Consider the following 21,858-nt stretch of genomic DNA (forward strand, 5'->3'; position numbering starts at 1 on the left):
AACTGCAGCTTGCAGTCCAACCAGAGTTGACGGTTCTGCCAGCTGGAGACCCTGATGTGGTCGGAGGTAGAGGGGAAGCTGTCGCCACTAAAGTACCACCCGTCTTATTACCAGGGACCACGGTGAGTAACTGAAGCAAGAACCGGAGCAGTATTCTCAGTGAACGGGCATGGTGAAGAATCGGGAAACTTCAGGCGGTGATAAAGTCAGGGACCCTGCCAGCGGAGGTGACGCTTGCAGAGCAGCCTTGTGTGTCAAGCCAGGGACTGAGCAGGCCAGTGGGATGAAGCTTGAGAAGTATCAGGAGTGCCAAGCTAGGGAACCAGCACAGAGAAGCGGGGATGATGCTTGAGGAAGGTACCACCGTGAAGATTGCAGGAGCTCAAGGGATTCAGTGGCAGTGAATCAGTGGGTCTAGTGAGAGACCGGGAGCTCAGTGTGCTGAAGAACTACAAGGAGAAGTTGTAGAGTAAGTGAAGGAACTGTTATGCTTTGTGTTAGGAACTGTTAACCACTTGAGGTCCGGGCCATAGCCAAATGACTGCTACAGCGCGGACCTCAATCTCCGGGAGGACGTCATAGGACGTCATCCCCTGTACACGCGCACCGCGCGCTCCCTGCAGGGCGCGCGGTGTGCGCGCTGTGATCACCGAGTCACGGAGACTCGGATGATCACAGATCCGAGTAAGGGGCCGGTCCCGGCCCCTTACCATGTGATCAGCTGTCAGCCAATGACAGCTGATCACATGATGTAAACAAGACTCGGTGATCGGTTTCGTTTTCTCCTCACGCTGAGAGCGTGAGGAGGAAAAAAAAGCTGATCACCGGCTTATGTGAAAGGGACATCGGTCCCGAAGAGGAAGGAGGCACAGATGCCTCATCTGTGCCTCCAAGTGCCATTTGATATTGCCACCTGCCAGTGCCCACAGTGCCCACAAGTGCCACCAACAATGCCCCACGAGTGCCACCAACAATGCCCACAAGTGCCACCAACAATGCCCACAAGTGCCACCTATCAGTGCCACCTAGCAGTGCTGCCATCAATCAGTGCCCAACACTGCCACCCATCAGTGCCCATCACCGCCACCCATCAGTGCCCATCACTGCCACCTATCGGTGCCCATCAGTGCCGCCTCATCAGCGTACATCAACGAAGGAGAAAAATTACCTGTTTGCAAAAATTTATAACAAAATATAAAAAATATATAATTTTTTTTTTTTAAATTCTGTCTTTTTCAATTTTCTTAACAAAAAATAAAAAACGCAGAGGTGATCAAATACCATCAAAAGAAAGCTCTATTTGTGGGAAAAAAAAGTATAAAAATTTCATTTGGGTACAGTGTTGTATGACCGCGCAATTGTCATTCAAAGTGCGACAGCGCTGAAAGCTGAAAATTGGTCTGGACAGGAGGGGGGTTTAAGTGCCCAGTAAGCAAGTGGTTAAAGACTGTTGCCATAGCAGACGTGCAGATGTGCATCTTGCTGGAGGCCTTTCCCTGCACGGCTGTCTTCCTATTGAAGTCCCAGAGTCTGCTAATTAAACTAGTAACTACTTAAGTGTGTCCTGGCCCTAACTCTCTTTCCCCCATAAAAGTTTGTAAGAGGAGTAAACATCTTTTTTGCATTCAAGAAGTGTCTGGCGCCCAACAACTTTATCCACTTTGCACCCACTATGCCTCACAAACCACCATATACAGAAGGATGTCAGCTATCTCTGGCCCTTGAGGTTTTCATTAGACTGAAGGAGGCCGGAGACCTTGCTACATATATATATATATATATATATATATATATATATACACACACACAGTATCTCACAAAAGTGAGTACACCCCTCACATTTTTGTAAATATTTTATTATATCTTTTCTTGTGACAACACTGAAGAAATGACACTTTGCTACAATGTAAAGTAGTGAGTGTACAGCTTGTATAGCAGTGTACATTTGCTGTCCACTCAAAATAACTCAACACACAGCCATTAATGTCTAAACCACTGTCAACAAAAGTGAGTACACCCCTCGGTGTCATGTGACTCATTAGTGTTACAAGGTCTCAGGTGTGGTAAATTTGGTATTATCGCTCTCACTCTCTCATACTGGTCACTGGAAGTTCAACATGGCACCTCATGGCAAAGAACTCTCTGAGGATCTGAAAAAAAGAATTGTTGCTCTGCATAAAGATGGCTTAGGCTATAAGAAGATTGCCAAGACCCTGAAACTGAGCTGCAGAATGGTGGCCAAGACCATACAGTGGTTTAACAGGACAGGTTCCACTCAGAACAGGCCTCACCATGGTGGACCAAAGAAGTTGAGTGCACATGCTCAGCGTCATATCCAGAGGTTGTCTTTGGGAAATAGACGTATGAGTGCTGCCAGCATTGCTGCAGAGGTTGAAGGGGTGTGGGGGTCAGCCTGTTAGTGCTCAGACCATACGCCGCACACTGCATCAAATTGGTCTGCATGGCTGTTGTCCCAGAAGGAAGCCTCTTCTAAAGATGATGCACAAGAAAGCCCACAGTTTGCTAAAGACAAGAAGACTAAGGACCTGGATTACTGGAACCATGTCCTGTGGTTGTGGTCTGATGAGACCAAGATAAACTTATTTGGTTCAGCTGGTGTCAAGTGTGTGTGGCGGCAACCAGGTGAGGAGTACAAAGACAAGTGTGTCTTGCCTACAGTCAAGCGTGGTGGTGGGAGTGTCATGGTCTGGGGCTGCATTAGTGCTGCCGGTACTGGGGAGCTAAAGTTCACTGAAGGAACCATGAATGGCAACATGTACTGTGACTTACTAAAGCAGAGCATGATCCACTCCCTTCGGAGACTGGGCCCCAGGGCAGTATTCCAACATGTTAACTACCCCAAACACACCTCCAAGATAAGCACTGCCTTGCTAAAGAAGCTGAGGATAAAGGTGATGGACTGGCTAAGCATGTCTCCAGACCTAAACCCTATTGAGCATCTGTGGGGCATCCTCAAGCGGAAGGTCTCTAACATCCACCAGCTCTGTGATGTCATCATGGAGGAGTGGAAGAGGACTCCAGTGGCAACCTGTGAAGCTCTGGTGAACTCCATGCTCATAAGGGTTAAGGCAGTGCTGGAAAATAATAGTGACCACACAAAATATTGACACTTTGGGCTGAATTTGAACATTTTGACTTAGGAGTGTACTAACTTTTGTTGCCAGCAGTTTAGACATTATGGCTGTGTGTTGAGTTATTTTGAGGGGACAGCAAATTTACACTGTTATACAAGATGTACACTCACTACTTTACATTGTAGCAAAGTGTCATTTCTTCAGTGTTGTCACATGAAAAGATATAATAAAATATTTACAAAGATGTGAGGGGTGCACTCACTTTTGTGAGATACTGTATATATATATACAGTCCCTGACAAAAGTCTTGTCGCTTCTCTATTTTGTAGAAACTCCTGCTATTAACCTGACTTTTAATTAATCAATTGGTGTTAGAAATAGCTCATATGAAAAGCTAAAGCCCTCCCAAATGATGTTTAATGCACTGAAATAAATTAGTTTCACTGAAAAAAGATTTATCATTTAATCAAGACAGACAGGTCAAATTTTGGCAAGACAAAAGTTTTGTCGCCTATACAGAAATTGAACAACTTTACTGAAAATCCAAAAATATGTCAGCAAATTAAGTAGTGGTGCTGTGAGATCCAAATTTAATATCTTGTATGACTTCCATGAGCTTGAAGGACAGCATCCATGCGGTTTGGCAAGGATTCATACAATTTATTGATGAAGTCATCAGGAATAGCAAAGAAAACAGTATTGCATGCCTCCCAGAGTTCATCAATATTCTTTGGTTTCGTCTTCCATGCTTCATCTTTCATCCTACACCACATATGCTCAATGATGTTCATGTCTGGTGACTGGGCTGGCCAATCCTGGAGCATCTTGATCTTGTTTGCCTTAGGGAACTTTGATGTGGAGATGGAAGTATGCGATGGAGCACCATCCTGCTGCAAAATTCGGCCTTTTTTATGGTTGGGAATATAAGAGGTAGCTAAGATTTCTTGGCATTTTAGACTATTGATGTTGCCTTCCACCCTGCAGATCCCGTGCACACCCCATTCTGGATGTAACCCCAGACCATGATTTTGCCTCCACCAAACTTTACTGTTTTCTGGGTAAATCTCGGCTCCATGCGGGCTCCAGTAGGTCTCCTGCAATATTTGCGGCGACTGTGGTGTAATTCAACAGAAGATTCATCTGAAAAATCCACCTTCTGCCACTTTTCCAGAGTCCATCCTTTTAGCAGGCTGTGGCCCTTGGCAAATGCCACACGGTTTTTCAATTGTCTTTTGTTTAGTGCTGGTTTATGGGCACTGATTCGACCATGGAGGCCATTTCAAGACAGAATCCGACAAACTGTTCTAGTTGACACAGGGACTTCAGGTGACCAGGTCTCGTGGAGCTCTGCTGCAGTGGAAAATGGGCTGGCCTTGGATTTTCGAGCCAACAAACGGTCCTCTCGAGCAGTTGTCTTGTGTCAGCCTGACCTGGCCTTGTCCAAAACATCTCCAGTCTCTTCAAATCTTTTTTTTATCCTCTGAACTTGACGCTGAGACACATTGAAGGTGTCTGCCACATCAGCAGTGGATCTGGTCTTCAGCCTCTTGAAAATCAACACTTTAGTCTCCGGGTGAATCTTAGGCATGTTTGCAGAGGTCTAGTTGCAGTTGAGAAGGTCTAGTGTACTGGTGTTCTTTTTATACACACCTGAGACCTAATTGATCCATTATTAGTCACAGGTGAAGCTCATATAACAAGGCGACAACACTTTTGTCTTGGCAAAAATTGACTCAATGGACTTTACCAAGCTGTGAATATTAGAATACTTTTTGTCAGTTTCGTTTTGCACTGAAACATTATTACAAAAGCTGTTGGGATTAAAATGACCCATTTCTTGTAACAAAATCTTGATTAGAAATATATTTTAGCGGCACTTCAGGTCAATTTGTACACAAGCGACAAGACTTTTGTCAGGGACTGTATATATATATATATATATATATATATATATATATATATAAAACTGGATGGAAGTGTCTGTTTTTAACCAGATTAACTATGTAACTATTAACTATGTTTACATCCAGCGAAATGGGAAGTAACAAAATACTCGTTGCTTCCGGTTTCTTAGACCATAGAGATGATCAGGGACATTCTGGTCCTCGATCATATCTATGTACAGCCAGTTGATCTTCTGGCTGCAGTCCTGGACTCCCCGGTGGAACAGAAAAGCCCGGAAAAGTGTCAGAAGGTGGCAGGAGGGGGGCATCTAACTACCCCTGACATTGGGGAACAGGTGTTCCTAGACCTATAACAAAAAAGGAGACACAGCGAGTAGAATATTTCACAGGTTGAACATTTTTATACACTATTACCAAAGAGTGTTGTTTGGACTTTGCAACACTAGACATTTATGTTGAGGACCACATGGCAAACAAAGGTGGTGGCCATTTTCTAGTAGCCTTCCTGTTTACTCAATGGATGACTTATTGAAAATGTCCGCAACCTTTGTTTGCCATGAGGTCCTCAACAAAATGGCACTAATCTGTCACTTCCATCCTATTTAATGACACCTCACTTTTTATCCTTTCACCCCTGATGAAGTCACATGACCCGTGACAATAGGCATCGGGATTGGCTGACAGGCGCAACCTGAAGGGACACTGGTGACGAGCTCGGCACTTGTGGAGTTTTTACTTGCTTTACTACAAACAAATGTGAGTATTACCTTTACTGTGTTTTTATGAAATAAAACCTTTTACAAGATATACTACACTATCTGGGCATTCCTCTCCTTCCACCCCCCTTCTTTTTTACCACGTCTGGGGTGTATGTGGAAGTGGAGTATATCAACCACTACCATTTGCTGGATTTATACAAGGAGAACCCCCCCCCCCCCAGGAGATAGGATCCACCAGACATCTATGAAAGGACCCACAGAGGAAATCAGACCATTGCTACATTTTCATGCTGTTACTTTTCAGCCGTAAGGTAAAAGGCTACCCCCCGTTAGAGGTGTCACTGCATTCGCATTATATAGATTAGGACAATCACGTTTTATTTTTATCGAATTCTGAGAACACCATTAATGTACTTTACATACCTTTCAAGAACTTTGTGATTTCATAGACTGTGTGGATATAGTCACTTCATAATTTGTGTATTTGCACTGAACGTTTTATTTCACTATTGCGCTTTAAGAAGTTTATACAGTGGTTATTGGATTTTCATCTTGTGTTCATTTTGAGTAATACACTGTTGCATTTCAGAAGCTTTATGTAGTTGATATCAGTGTTTGTTTGCCAGCTGGTGTTCAAATTGTACTTGTATTTAACATAGTTTTTGTAGTTTATTACTTCGTTTTCAGCAGCACAGCACCCTTTACAGCATATTACTGTATAGACTACACATACACTATACACACAGTATCCTAAAATATTTTCTGTGGACGTGGAGCAAAATGCTCACTATATTTTTATATACTTACAGTATGTTTCTGATGGAGACACAATACAACCAGTGCCCACCCACAATCAAAATATACATTTTGTTGAATTGAACTGTTTTTGCATTACGGCAGAGAGAACAGTTGTTTTATTACTGTAGGCATTTGTTTTTACTCACCTCTCTGAAATCTTTCTCAATCAACGTTTTTATATTGTTTTCTTGCATTAATAGAAGAAATGTGTTTATTGTTTTTATCACATGTTCCACAGTATGGTGGTGAATGATGAGGTCAACCATATCCTCCACAGATTTATCTTTAACATCGCCTGTGAGAATTTTGTCTTCTTTTATAGGTGGTTCACTGAAACAGAGAAAGTCTTTAAATTGTTTTATGCGGTCCTCTTCCAGTTTTTTCAAATGTTTTGCCAGGATGTTGCTTATTTTCTTTTCCATGCTGGTGTTGGGCAGAGGTTGTTTTGACTGTGAAGGTTCTGGAATAGACAAGTAGATATGAGAATCTGAATAAATACAGCACATGAAAAGGTCAGTCCACCCAAAACTAATATTTTTAATGCAGTAAATGCTGATAGATTGAATCCCCTCGGCCTCCAGCACCACACATTTGTTTTCTATGTGTTCTCCTATACAGATTTTTACTACTACTTCTAGAGTAGTCCCGCCCATCACATTGCATATTCTGTAAAGTATATTATCTCTATAAAAGAAACATTCACAAGACTTAAAGCCCCACAAATGCAACAACAGCAGTTTAGAACTGAGCCTTCTATTCATAACTCATGAATACAATTTTGATTGACGGACCTTTTAATAATATTCAAAATTAGACAATAAATCTGGATATTACTATTAGAAAAAAATTTGCATTACAAGATTAATTTACAAAAATTAAGGCTAATTTATGAACACAGCAGGGGACATTTTTCCTGCATCAGTCCTCCGTAAAAAATTTTTAAAAAGTAATGGAATTGGTTGATTCCGAGAATTGCTCCACTTTTGCTTCAGTTTTCTAATGTAAATCAATTTGGAAGGTTTACCATACCAATATTATATGAAAAAAAAAGTAAGGTCACAGTAAGGATAGTTATCAATACAAAGAAAAAAGATTGACTAAAAGGTACATAGTGCTCAATTATAGGCTCTTAGTGCCAGCCATACTATTAATATGATTCTAAAGCTTCCAGGAGTTTTCCAATAAAATAACAAACATGTCAGTCTTACCTTCTCTGTGTAATGGTTTTGCACAGAGCAGCCCCGATCCGCCTCTTCTTGGGTCCCCTAGGTTCTCCCCCCCCCGAGTGCCACCACAGTAAGCGACTTGCTATGGAGGCACTTGTGCTTGCTCACTCCTGAGCCATCCTTGCGTGTCTATAAGACACACACAGCATGGTTCAGCCCCACCCCCCATTCCTTCCTCACTGGCTGTGATTGACAGCAGCAGGAGCCAATGGCTCCTGCTGCTGTGTCTCAGCCAATCAACCCTGGCGTTTCTTATGATCAGCATATTTGTACATGCACATTAAATGTAATAGAGTGTTTAGCTTTGTTCCAGATGTCTCTAGCAGCAAATGCCCTGTGACCATCATAAATTGGTCTTACCATTGGAGGATATATGGGAAGGAGATACTCCCAATTGTTTGTTTGAAGTTGTTCCAAATAAGTTCTTTGTAATATTGCCTTTTTCCAGATTGACTTGTGGTTGTGGTGCTGCAGAGCACAGAAAAGAGATGTGTAGTGATTAAACTGCAAATATATATATTTTTTCCATAAAGTGTTTATTAAAAGTAAAAGAGGACAAGCAAAATATGATACAATACAGAAACACTGAATATAGATCATTAGATGTATATCATTATCTTCACTAACTGGATCAATGAACAAGAGGGGTACATATTAAATATAGTTACAGAACAAAAAACATTTGTATAGGTACTTTACCAGAGATAAGCACGTGACAAAACAGGTATCATTAGAGGAGACGTAATCTAGGCAAATCACAAAGGAATAAAAAAGAAAAGAATGAATAAACCCCACCTAAGACAGGGTTACTCCGCTTAAAGGATCTCCAGGTTATGTGATGTCAGAAGGGGCAGTGCCACCCGGTTATGTAGCCGGGTGGCCCTGCCCCTTGCCTATATAAGAACTGTCAAAGCGAAGAGCGGGCAGTTGGCAGGTAGCCTCCCAGGAGGCGGAGCGGTTTTTGCATTTTTTCCGGCGGGCGTCGTGATTGTCAAAGAATACATTGAGGGCCACATTTTTTTGTTTTTTTTTTTTTAATAAAGGACTTGTTAAAAAATGTTACTTGCGGTTTTTAGTTTTTGACACACCTTTTTGGTGAATGGGTTGGGATACCCGATACCAATTCACATGGGGGGGATCTGGGGGCCAGATTTCAATAAGCCTCCCACCCGCAGACCCCGACAACCACAGCCCAGGGTTGTGGGGAAGAGGCCCTTGTTCCCATCAACATGGGGACAAGGTGCTTTGGGGTGGGGGGCTCAGAGTATGGTTCAGGGGGGTCCCATCTCCCCCCTTTTCTGACCTGCCAGGTTGCATTCTCAGATAAGGATCTGGTGTGGATTTTGGGGGGCACCCCACGCCATTTTTTTTAAATTTTGGTGTTTTGTCTGTTTTTTTAAACATTTTTCTATTGCCGGGCAATTGCCGACATTCTTTATCTTTACCGGCTTACCGTCCCGCTGCTTAACAACCAGCTATTTCTTCACACAGATTTCAAATCGGTCAATCATTTTTCTACCGATCCGAATTCTAATCGTTCTGAAAAAATGGAATTCGTTAGAAAACAAATAAACAAAACTAATTATAATGGATTTTAACTAAATTGGTTACTATTTGTTACTATTTCATTCGCAGATTCGGATACATCCGAATCTCAGAATAACCCAAAATTTGTCCAAATTTGTATTTGGACCAAAAGGAATTGCACATGTCTACGAGCAAGTCTTAGGATCCATTAGCACAGAGGTGGGGGTGAGCGTAATAGTCTCAGGGTTGGTTCCATCTATTGATCGATTATTTTGGTTTTAGGTTGATTGACAACTATCAAATGTACCTAGAAATGTAATTTGAATTATAAGAAAGGTGGGGAGATGAAGCTCACACAGGAAGTGATGGGAAGATATCCACAATGGGGTTGGTCTATGAAGCTCGAGTATGTCATAAACTTTGAGTAATATTTAAAGGGAAGTCTCTGTAATTTAAAGAGAGAGCTCAAGGAAGAGAAGAGGAAGGAAAGAAAAAGGAAAAGAGCTGCTAAAAGGGGGGGGGGAGGGATTCTAGGAGATCTATCTCTCCCTCTCTCTGCCAGATGGTGGAAGACAGGGTGAAGGGGTTGGGATTGAAGTTTGATAATGGATGAGAGGGATTATATCTAGAGGGAGGAAGAAAAAAAGAAAAAGACACTTGGTATTGGCGTTTCTTAGCAGACTAAATGGGTCAGGTCAATGGTCAGCTCAAGTTGTAGGTTGTTTGGTGGGATTCGTCAGGTCATTGTACTCTGCAGTGGTCAGGAAATGGGTCCAGCATGCCCATTTGGCCGAAAATTTAGAAGGGGTATCGCAAGCTATGCTGATCAGACGTTCGATTTCAGATATCTTATTAACTTTAGCTAGCCATTGTTTAACTAAGTGGGTTTGTGAAGTACTCCAGTGGACCAGTACGCATTGCAATAACCATGTGCATGGCTAGGGATTTAAAATAGATGCTTTCTGGGAGGGAGGAGTGGTGTAGTAAGAATTGCACTGGGGTGCAATATAACTCATACGTGGACACTTTTGAGCTAAAATGGTGGACCTAATAGGTTTAAATACTAGGGCATGCCCGCCATATGTGCAGGATGGTCCCCCAGTCGGATAGACATCTCCAGCAAGTCTGAAATGTCAGGGCAAATTTTGTGGATGAAAGTGGAGGTACAAGACCATCCCAATTGAGTTTTGTAACTGTGTTTTTGTGTAGATATATTTATAGAGCCCTTATGAATCTTTAAGTATATTTGTTCCCAATCTTCTGGTGATATGGAAAGTGGGAGATCTTTTTCTCAGGCTGTGCAAGCTAGTCCAGAATTGGGGGTGGTGTCTGCAAATAGAAGGGAGTGCATAGTGGATATTAAATGCCATTGAACAAAGACAGTTCCCCTAGAACTGTCTTTGTTCAAACTCTTATTTTAGGATGTGGCACAACCCGCAGATAATTAGCCGGCAAACAACCCTTGTTCTTAAATGCCATTGAGGACTTTCTTTAATGCATTGGGTTTCAAAGGGGATTTAGGGTCTAGAGACATTGAATTTCCTATCCAGTTAGTGGATATAGTGTGAGAGTAATGTATTAGTTCAAGGGTAGGTAGTGGACCCTTCTCTACTTGATATGAGGTTTTTTGTGTTAAAAATCTACCTTGTCACTAGGGCGTGGTTTGGCTATGCAGCGGTGAGCACGTGTCTCTCTCGTGCTCCAGCGCCGACACATTATTTTCAGCACTTTTACTGATCTGCTCGCTCCCATCCACCTTATAAAGATGCGGAAGAGATCTGGGAAGCCCCTGCCTAAAAAAGGAGCTGCCGTGGGATTGATTAAACGGTTCCTGGCCACAGAACCAGAGGATCCAGAGGACATGGACAGCCTAGGCCGCTCTCCTGGTGGCATGAGCTCCGGTACAGGCTCCGCCTCCCGACGCAGGCCTGAACACAGACACCGCTCTCCAGTATCCTCAGCCGGCTCGGAGGGAGAGGAAGACTCCTCCAGACGTTCAGGAGTAGAGGCACTGGTAAGCGACCTGCCAACTAAATCTGAGCTGGCTTCCATGCTATTGGGCCTAGAACGTGCTCTCACATGTTTTAGAGAGAGTAGAGGAGTCGGAACAGCGTCTTGATCGCCACGCGGCGGCCATTAGACATTTACAAACCTCAACCCGCGCACTTACTATAGCACACAGAATGGCGCTGTATAAAATTGAGGACCAGGAAAACTGCAACAGGCGGAATAACATCCGGATTAGAGGCTTGCCGGAGGCCACTGGGGATGAGGATCTTCTCCCCTCCGTCCGGGGCATTTTCAACGGCTTACTGGGCCAGGCCGCAGACTACCCATTGAAAATAGACAGAGTGCCCAGGGCCCTTCTCCCCCGGAATCTCTCTTCAGATGTCCCTCGCGATGTCATTTGCAGGATCCACTATTATGAGGAAAAAGAACTCATCATGAAAAAAGCTAGAGATGCTGCTTCACTGGATTTTGATGGTGCCATGCTATCTTTTTTCCCAGATCTCGCTAGGGAAACTCTGGAACGCCGTAGAGCTTTGCGCCCCTTGACGGAGAAATTGCGAGCTGCCTCGATTAAATACAGATGGGGGTTCCCGGCTGCATTGATCGCTAACAAGGATGGTAAGACTGTGATTCTCCGATTCCCCAAGGAGCTGGAAAAATTCTGTATGGATGTTAACATTTCTCCGCCGGAGCTTCCCGACTGGCAAGATCACATCCCACCTCTGCCTGCTAATGCCGAATCAAGATGGCAAAAGAATGATCGTAAAAATCGCTCTTCTGCTTCTGGAGGTTCACCCGAAATGGGTTGATACTATGAGTTGGATGGCTCAAGCTCTTTGCCCACTCCATTGCTGACTGATTAGGGTCGCATCTGCCTTTCAATGGGTCTTACGTAGCCTGGTAATAACACAGACTTTGACGGTTATTGTTTAGCCCCTCAGCTGTATGTCTACATGGCGTAGCCATGACAATCTTATGTTAGGCTATAATTTTGTTTATTTTGTTTCTTTTTATATATGTTCCCTTTTTGTTATAGGGGTTTTTTATTCATTAACAAGTGTTATATGTTTTAAGCTCCGGGTAACGTTTGGCCTTTCATGATCGGGTCATTGTGGCTATGACGCACCATAAGTGCCTTGATATTTGCAATTATCACTTTGTGATGTTTTGGTGTTGGCGCCGGAGCAACCCGACGACGCCCACGCCAACCTTGGTGACCGTGTGCATATGCACGGAGACCTTCACTCCCCTGTTTATGGGGTGCCATGCCGGCTGACATCCCATGCCCCAGCTCATATTTGGGCGACGGGTGTGGGGTTGTTTTGCCGCTGGTGTGCCCCACCATGCACCGCAGTTCAATGCGTGCACTTCTTGACCACCCCCCCCGAATGGTCTAAATTTCATTTGGTAATGGATATTGATCGTTCTTTTTTCCTTTTCTTTCTTATAACTTCTTTACTTTTTTTCACCTCCCCCCACCCCGTCCATCCCCCTCTCAAACTCTTCTTCCCCACCTCAGGTCCGGCTCCTCAGGTTACAGTGGACGTGGGTTCCCCTTGCTGGTCTTCATGGCTAAGGTAAATCTTATCTCTTTTAATGTATGGGGGCTGTACGCCCTGGGGAAAAGGCACAACTTATACAGGGAGCTGGGTCGCCTGCGGGGAGACATTGTTTTTCTGCAGGAGACCCACCTCACTCACTCAACACGGGTAAAACTTTTTTCTTAACAGTACCCCATGTGGTACTATAGCTTATCGGATGTACACAAAGCTAAAGGTGTGACCATTGGGTTCCGCAGGGGCACCCCGTTCACATTTGAAACCATGTTAAGCGATCCACTTGGACGTTTTCTGTTCATTAGAGGCAACCTGGGTAGTATGGCCTGCACTCTGGCAACTATATATGCACCCAACCGAGACCAAGCAGACTTTATTGCCTCCACTCTTAAAAAACTTAGAGATTTCGCACGCGGGTGTGTCCTCCTGGCTGGAGATTTTAATACCCCATTAGAACCTGCCATAGACACGTCTAGAGGCAGAACTAATATTCCACATAAACGTTTACTGTTTATTAGCAAACGCCTACATGAATCCCAGTTGGTTGATATATGGAGAATTATGCACCCGCGTACGAAAGATTATACCCATTTTTCGCAGGTACATCACACCTACTCCAGAATAGACTTTTTTCTCATTGATCACCACCATCTTTCACTCCCTACCAACACTCATATTGACTCATCTCCTCTATCAGATCATGCCCCAATCACACTGACCATTAAAATCCCCTCCCTACCACACAGATTTGCCAATTGGAAGCTTAACGAACATCTCATAGATGAGGAAATAGATAGAAAACAAATAGGTAAGAATTTATCCCTTTACTTTGCTGAAAATAAACACCCTGACATTTCATCAGGCACACTATGGGAGGCGCACAAGGCCCATATTAGAGGAAAGCTCATAGAAATGGGGTCTAGAAAAAAGAAGGAACAGATATTCCAACAATCTAAGTTGCTAAATGAGATTAAGGACCTTGAACAATCACATAAAGCGAACCAATCGCAAATGGTATTTCACAATTTGACTTTGAAAAGGGAAGAATTAAAGTCTCTTTTCCAAAAACAACAAGCTCGCATAGTGGCCCAAAGTTTTTACGAATGGGGTAATAAACCGAGTAGACTATTGGCACGTTCACTGCAACAAAAGAAAACAGCCACCTTTATAGCTAAAATTAAAAACACTGCAGATGATTTGGTTCATGACACGCCATCAATAGCTAAAGAGTTTCGGGAATTCTATCAACACTTATACCACGTCCAACACTCAGTAACAGATCGAGACACTAAAACTAAGCTTATCAGGGAATATTTAGCCCAAGCTAACCTACCCAGACTATCACCTGATATACTAGACACTCTGGATGGGGAGCTCACCACTGCGGAGTTACGCGTTTCATTAACCACTTGCCGACCGCCTCACGCATATATACGTGAACAGAGCGGCACGGGCAGGCAAAATCACGTACCTGGTACGTGATTGCCTTCCCGCGGGCGGGGGGTCCGATTGGACCCCCCCCGCTGCCAGCGGCGGTCGGCTTTTGTCTGGCAGCAATCAGAGATGAGGGGGAGGCCATCCGATCGTGGACCCCCCTCATCATCGCTCCCAGCCAATGATAAACATCCTCTGCCTCTGTATTGTACACAGAGGCAGAGGATGTGATGTCATCTCTCCTCGGCTCGGCAGTTTCCGTTCCGGCGCCGAGGAGAGAAGACATGTGAGTGCACAACACACACAGTAGAACTTGCCAGGCATACTTTACACCCCCGATTCCCCCCCGATCCCCCCCAATCACCCCTCCCCCCCTGTCAAACTGACACCAAGCAGTGTTTTTTTTAATTTTTTTTCTGATTACTGCATGGTGTCAGTTTGTGACAGTTAGAAGTGTTAGGACAGTTAGTGTTAGCCCCCTGTAGGTCTAGGATACCCCCCTAACCCCCCTAATAAAGTTTTAACCCCTTGATCACCCCCCGTTGCCAGTGTCACTAAGCGATCATTTTTCTGATCGCTGTATTAGTGTCGCTGGTGACGCTAGTTAGGGAGGTAAATATTTAGGTTCGCCGTCAGCGTTTTATAGCGACAGGGACCCCCATATACTACCTAATAAATGTTTTAACCCCTTGACTGCCCCCTAGTTAACCCTTTCACTACTGATCACCGTATAACTGTTACGGTTGACGCTGGTTAGTTTGTTTATTTTTTATAGTGTCAGGGCACCTGCCGTTTATTACCGAATAAAGGTTTAGCCCCCTGATCTCCCGGCGGTGATATGCGTCACCCCAGGCAGCGTCAGATTAACGCCAGTACTGCTAACACCCACGCACGCAGCATACGCCTCCCTTAGTGGTATAGTATCTGAACGGATCAATATCTGATCCGATCAGATCTATACTGGCGTCCCCAGCAGTTTAGGGTTCCCAAAAACGCAGTGTTAGCAGGATCGGCCCAGATACCTGCTAGCACCTGCGTTTTACCCCTCCGCCCGGCCCAGCCCAGCCCACGCAAGTGCAGTATTGATCGATCACTGTCACTTACAAAACACTAAACGCATAACTGCAGCGTTCGCAGAGTCAGGCCTGATCCCTGCGATCGCTAACAGTTTTTTTGGTAGCGTTTTGGTGAACTGGCAAGCACCAGCCCCAGGCAGCGTCAGATTAGCGCCAGTACCGCTAACACCCACGCACGCACCGTACACCTCCCTTAGTGGTATAGTATCTGAACGGATCAATATCTGATCCGATCAGATCTATACTGGCGTCCCCAGCAGTTTAGGGTTCCCAAAAACGCAGTGTTAGGGGGATCAGCCCAGATACCTGCTAGCACCTGCGTTTTGCCCCTCCGCCTGGCCCGGCCCAGCCCACCCAAGTGCAGTATCGATCGATCACTGTCACTTACAAAACACTAAACGCATAACTGCAGCGTTCGCAGAGTCAGGCCTGATCCCTGCGATCGCTAACAGTTTTTTTGGTAGCATTTTGGTGAACTGGCAAGCACCAGTGGCCTAGTACACCCCGGTCGTAGTCAAACCAGCACTGAAGTAACACTTGGTGACGTGGCGAGTCCCATAAGTGCAGTTCAAGCTGGTGAGGTGGCAAGCACAAGTAGTGTCCCGCTGCCACCAAGAAGACAAACACAGGCCCGTCGTGCCCATAGTGCCCTTCCTGCTGCATTCGCCAATCCTAATTGGTAACCCACCACTTCTGCAGCGCCCGTAATTCCCCCATTCACATCCCCAACCAAATGCAGTCAGCTGCATGAGAGGCATTTTCTTTATGTCCTCCCGAGTACCCCTACCCAGCGAACCCCCCCAAAAAAGATGTCGTGTCTGCAGCAAGCGCGGATATAGGCGTGACACCCGCTATTATTTTCCCTCCTGTCCTGACAATCCTGGTCTTTGCATTGGTGAATGTTTTGAACGCTACCATTCACTAGTTGAGTATTAGCGTAGGGTACAGCACTGCACAGACTAGGCACACTTTCACAGGGTCTCCCAAGATGCCATTGCACCTGGAACCGGTTACAGTTACAAAGAAAAGTGTAAAAAAAAAAAAAAAAAACACAAACAAAAATATAAAATAAAAAAAAATAGTTGTCGTTTTATTGTTCTCTCTCTCTCTATTCTCTCTATTGTTCTGCTCTTTTTTACTGTATTCTATTCTGCAATGTTTTATTGTTATTAAGTTTTATCATGTTTACTTTTCAGGTATGCAATTTTTTATACTTTACCGTTTACTGTGCTTTATTGTTAACCATTTTTTGGTCTTCAGGTACACCATTCACGACTTTGAGTGGTTATACCAGAATGATGCCTGCAGGTTTAGGTATCATCTTGGTATCATTCTTTTCAGCCAGCAGTGGGCTTTCATGTAAAAGCAATCCTAGTGGCTAATTAGCCTCTAGACTGCTTTTACAAGCAGTGGGAGGGAATGCCCCCCCCCACCGTCTTCCGTGTTTTTCTCTGGCTCTCCTGTCTCAACAGGGAACCTGAGAATGCAGCCGGTGATTCAGCCAGCTGACCATAGAGCTGATCAGAGACCAGAGTGGCTCCAAACACCTCTATGGCCTAAGAAACCGGAAGCTACGAGCATTTTATGACTTAGATTTCAAAAGGGGGGAGAAAGCAAGGGGGCGGGACTTTAAATGAAGCATGTGGTAGCAAAATGTCTTTGGGGGGGTGGGGGCGCCGCCACTACGCATCAACGTCACGCATCCCGTGTCTGACGTGCGGCGCCTGTCTGAGTGCCATCGCGCCATGACACGTGGGAGCCACGCTCGCAAGCACACTGGGGGTTTGTGAGTGCGGGCTGGCCGGACACCTTGCCCGGCACGTCTCGCCCCTCCCCCTGCCACGCTATGCGGCGTGACATCAGTGGGCGGTCCTGTTGCGGCGCCTACATTGGCGCCTTCCGGGCGGTGCTCGGCACACGAGGCTTCCATTCACTAAGAAAAACACTCAATCCAGGCTCTTTTGCTTCCCAATTACTCCGGTCTTATCACAGGTATCCATCTTACCATCACTTGTCTTTCACACTCTTCTTTTCCTTTCCACCCACGGTGGCAATCCTTGCTTTCTCTCACCTCTTTTCTCCATCACCTGCAGTGTCATTTCTCACCTTCCACCTTCACCTTTTCTTCCCCCTCCCCTCACCTTTCCTCTGTTTCTTCACCTCATTTGTTTCTCCCTATAACACTTTTGCTCACTTTACTTCTCACCTCACACTCAGGTTGCCTGGTTCCGTGCCCGCCCTGGTTGGCGCCTTTGGGGCGCCGCTGCAGGTCTGCCCGCTGCGGCTCCCGGTGGGGAATGCGCCTGGATGGCTCGTACCGCCCGACACCACACCTCCATCTCTTTTTTGAATTCGAGTAAGTTAGAATGCACTGGGGTTTTGTTGGGGGGCTTTTTCAGTTTCACCCCCGCGTACCCATGCATTCACTTCACCAACCATTAATCAAGTTAATGCCAATATTTCTACTTTTAGAAACATCAAGTGCTGGCTCCTGATGAGTGGCCCTTCAGCCACGAAACGCGTAGAGCTGCCCCACGCCTTGCCACCCTATATTTACATAGCTTTACCAGCTCAACTATATAACCCACTTTAAGATCCAAGAGGCTCGAGTCTCTGCAGGCATTATTATATTTTATCATCTTACCCTTATGATATATGTGGTGTACTTTGGAAAGTTGTTGCTTGCCATTTCTTGTGATATATAATATTGCTTGTTAATTCTTGTGATATTCAAGTCATGATTGAGATGTATTATATTATTATATTATTCATGCATTACTACCCTGTATATGTATATTTATTATTGTACCCTGTCTTTTATTTGATGGCAACCAATAAACTCCCTTTTATGTTTCACCACATGATGCTTTTGCTACCACATGCTTCATTTAAAGTCCCGCCCCCTTGCTTTCTCCCCCCTTTTGAATATGACTTAGATTTCGCTGGATGTAAACAGCGCCATTGGGAAATTGGGAAAGCATTTTATCACACCGATCTTGGTGTGGTCAGATGCTTTGAGGGCAGAGGAGAAATCTAGGGTCTAATAGACCCCATTTTTTTCAAAAAAGAGTACCTGTCACTACCTATTGCTATCATAGGGGATATTTACATTCCCTGAGATAACAATAAAAATGATTTAAAAAAAAATGAAAGGAACAGTTTAAAAATACGATAAAAATGCAAAAAAAAAAAAAAAAAAAAAAAAAAAAAGCACCCCTGTCCCCCCTGCTCTCACGCTAAGGCGAACGCAAGCGTCGGTCTGGCGTCAAATGTAAACAGCAATTGCACCATGCATGTGAGGTATCACCGTGAAGGTCAGATCGAGGGCAGTAATTTTAGCAGTAGACCTCCTCTGTAAATCTAAAGTGCTAACCTGTAAAGGCTTTTAAAGCTTTTAAAAATTTATTTAGTTTGTCGCTACTGCACGTTTGTGCGCAATTTTAAAGCATGTCATGTTTGGTATCCATGTACTCGGCCTAAGATCATCTTTTTTATTTCATCAAACATTTGGGCAATATAGTGTGTTTTAGTGCATTAAAATTTAAAAAAGTGTGTTTTTTCCCCAAAAAATGCGTTTGAAAAATCGCTGCGCAAATACTGTGTGAAAAAAAAAAATGAAACATCCACCATTTAAATCTGTAGGGAATTTGCTTTAAAAAAATATATAATGTTTGGGGGTTCAAAGTCATTTTCTTGCAAAAAAAAAATAATTTTTTCATGTAATCAAAAAGTGTCAGGGTTTTGTCTTCAAGTGGTTAGAAGAGTAGGTGATGTGTGTGACATAAGCTTCTAAATGTTGTGCATAAAATGCCAGGACAGTTCAAAACCCCCCCAAATGACCCCATTTTGGAAAGTAGACACCCCAAGCTATTTGCTGAGAGGCATGTCGAGTCCATGGAATATTTTATATTGTGACACAAGTTGCGGGAAAGAGACAATTTTTTTTTTTTTGCACAAAGTTGTCACTAAATGATATATTGCTCAAACATGCCATGGGAATATGTGAAATTACACCCCAAAATACATTCTGTTGCTTCTCCTGAGTATGGGGATACCACATGTGTGGGACTTTTTGGGAGCCTAGCCGCGTACGGGACCCCGAAAACCAAGCACCGCCTTCAGGCTTTCTAAGGGCGTAAATTTTTGATTTCACTCTTCACTGCCTATCACAGTTTCGGAGGTCATGGAATGCCCAGGTGGCAAAAAAACCCCCAAATGACCCCATTTTGGAAAGTAAACACCCCAAGCTATTTGCTGAGAGGTATAGTGAGTATTTTGCAGACCTCACTTTTTGTCACAAAGTTTTGAAAATTGAAAAAAGAAAATAAAATGTTTTTTTCTTGTCTTTCTTCATTTTCAAAAACAAATGAGAGCTGCAAAATACTCACCATGCCTCTCAGCAAATAGCTTGGGGTGTCTACTTTCCAAAATGGGGTCATTTGGGGGGGGGGGTTGTGCCACCTGGGCATTCCATGGCCTCCGAAACTGTGATAGGCAGTGAAGAGTGAAATCAAAAATTTACACCCTTAGAAATCCTGAAGGCGGTGATTGGTTTTCGGGGCCCATACGCGGCTAGGCTCCTAAAAAGTCCCACACATGTGGTATCCCCATACTCAGGAGAAGCAGCTAAATGTATTTTGGGGTGCAATTCCACATATGCCCATGGCCTGTGTGAGCAATATATCATTTAGTGACAACTTTGTGCAAAAAAAAAAAAAAAATTTGTCACTTTCCCGCAACTTGTGTCAAAATATAAAATATTCCATGGACTCAACATGCCTCAAAGAAAATAGCTTGGGGTGTCTACTTTCCAAAATGGGGTCATTTGGGGGGGTTTATGCCATCTGGGCATTTTATGGCCTTCAAAACTGTGATAGGTAGTGAGGAGTGAAATCAAAAATTTACGCCCTTAGAAATCCTGAAGGCAGTGATTGGTTTTTGGGCCCCCGTACGCGACTAGGCTCCCAAAAAGTCCCACACATGTGGTATCCCCATACTCAGGAGAAGCAGCTAAATGTATTTTGGGGTGCAATTCCACATAGGCCCATGGCCTGTGTGATCAATATATCATTTAGTGACAACTTTTTTGTAATTTTTTTTTTTTGTCATTATTCAATCACTTGGGACAAAAAAAATGAATATTCAATGGGCTCAACATGCCTCTCAGCAATTTCCTTGGGGTGTCTACTTTCCAAAATGGGGTCACTTGTGGGGGTTTTGTACTGCCCTGCCATTTTAGCACCTCAAGAAACGACATAGGCAGTCATAAATTAAAGGCTGTGTAAATTCCAGAAAATGTACCCTAGTTTGTAAGCGCTATAACTTTTGCGCAAACCAATAAATATACACTTATTGACATTTTTTTTACCAAAGATATGTGGCCGAATACATTTTGGCCTAAATGTATGACTAAAATTGAGTTTATTGGATTTTTTTTAGAACAAAAAGTAGAAAATATCATTTTTTTTCAAAATTTTCGGTCTTTTTCCGTATATAGCGCAAAAAATAAAAACGGCAGAGGTGATCAAATATGATCAAAAGAAAGCTCTATTTGTGGGAAGAAAAGGACACAAATTTCGTTTGGGTACTGCATTGCATGACCGCGCATTTAGCAGTTAAAGCAACGCAGTGCCAAATTGTAAAAAGTGCTCTGGTCAGGAAGGGGGTAAATCCTTCCGGGGCTGAAGTGGTTAAAAGCCATGGCAAATGGTAAAGCCCCAGGTCCGGACGGTTTTACTGTAGCATATTACTGTACATTTGCAGATATCTTACTTCCGCACCTAACCTCTTATGCTAACGCGATCTCTGATGGTGAGTCCCTCAGGCCTGAAACTACCCACACACACATTACTATTATTCCCAAACCTGGCAAAGACCCCAGTGCATGTGGAAGTTATCGTCCTATTTCACTGTTGAACATTGACGTCAAAATTTATGCTAAAGCTATAGCGAATAGACTGCTTCCCTTGATCCCGCAGTGGATTTCTTCCGACCAGACGGGATTCATTCCTGGTAGGGAGGCAAGGGACAATGCCCTTCGTACCCTATCTCTAATAACACATACCCGGGGGTCGTCCCAACCCACCCTCTTATTATCAACGGATGCTGAAAAAGCGTTTGATAGGGTGGATTGGGACTTCCTCATGGCTACACTGACCCATCTGGGCATTAAGGCTCCCTTATTGACTCAAATAAAGGCACTGTATAATTTCCCTACGGTCCAATTAAGAGTGAATGGCACCCTTAGTGCCCCATTTACTCTGTATAACGGCACTCGACAGGGCTGTCCTCTTTCACCTATTTTATTCGCCCTATCGCTTGAGCCCTTTTTGTCTACTGTGAGACATAACCCCATACATGGGATTACCATAGGCCCAACTGAACACAAATATGCCGCATATGCAGACGACATTTTGTTTTATGTACAACAACCCCTTATATCTCTCCCTAATCTTATGTCGGAATTCGCAAAGTATGGTGTCATCTCCAATTTTAAAATTAATATGTCCAAAT

General features: G+C 44.0%; 1 protein-coding gene across 4 annotated transcripts in view; it reads right to left on the reverse strand.

Moving 5' to 3' along the window:
• The window catches only part of LOC141148377 (uncharacterized), a 185,921-nt gene that overhangs the window by 28,775 nt on the left and 135,288 nt on the right, over positions 1–21,858 (reverse strand). For all 4 annotated transcript variants that reach the window (XM_073635810.1, XM_073635812.1, XM_073635809.1 and 1 more), the window contains 2 exons: positions 8,103–8,210; positions 6,663–6,976 (listed from right to left, as the gene is read on the reverse strand). In XM_073635810.1, coding sequence (XP_073491911.1) covers positions 6,663–6,976; positions 8,103–8,210 — 422 coding nt within the window. The remainder of the gene's footprint in view (positions 1–6,662; positions 6,977–8,102; positions 8,211–21,858) is intronic.

Source organism: Aquarana catesbeiana, linkage group LG06 (genome assembly GCF_042186555.1).
Source record: "Aquarana catesbeiana isolate 2022-GZ linkage group LG06, ASM4218655v1, whole genome shotgun sequence".
Lineage (NCBI taxonomy): Eukaryota > Metazoa > Chordata > Amphibia > Anura > Ranidae > Aquarana > Aquarana catesbeiana.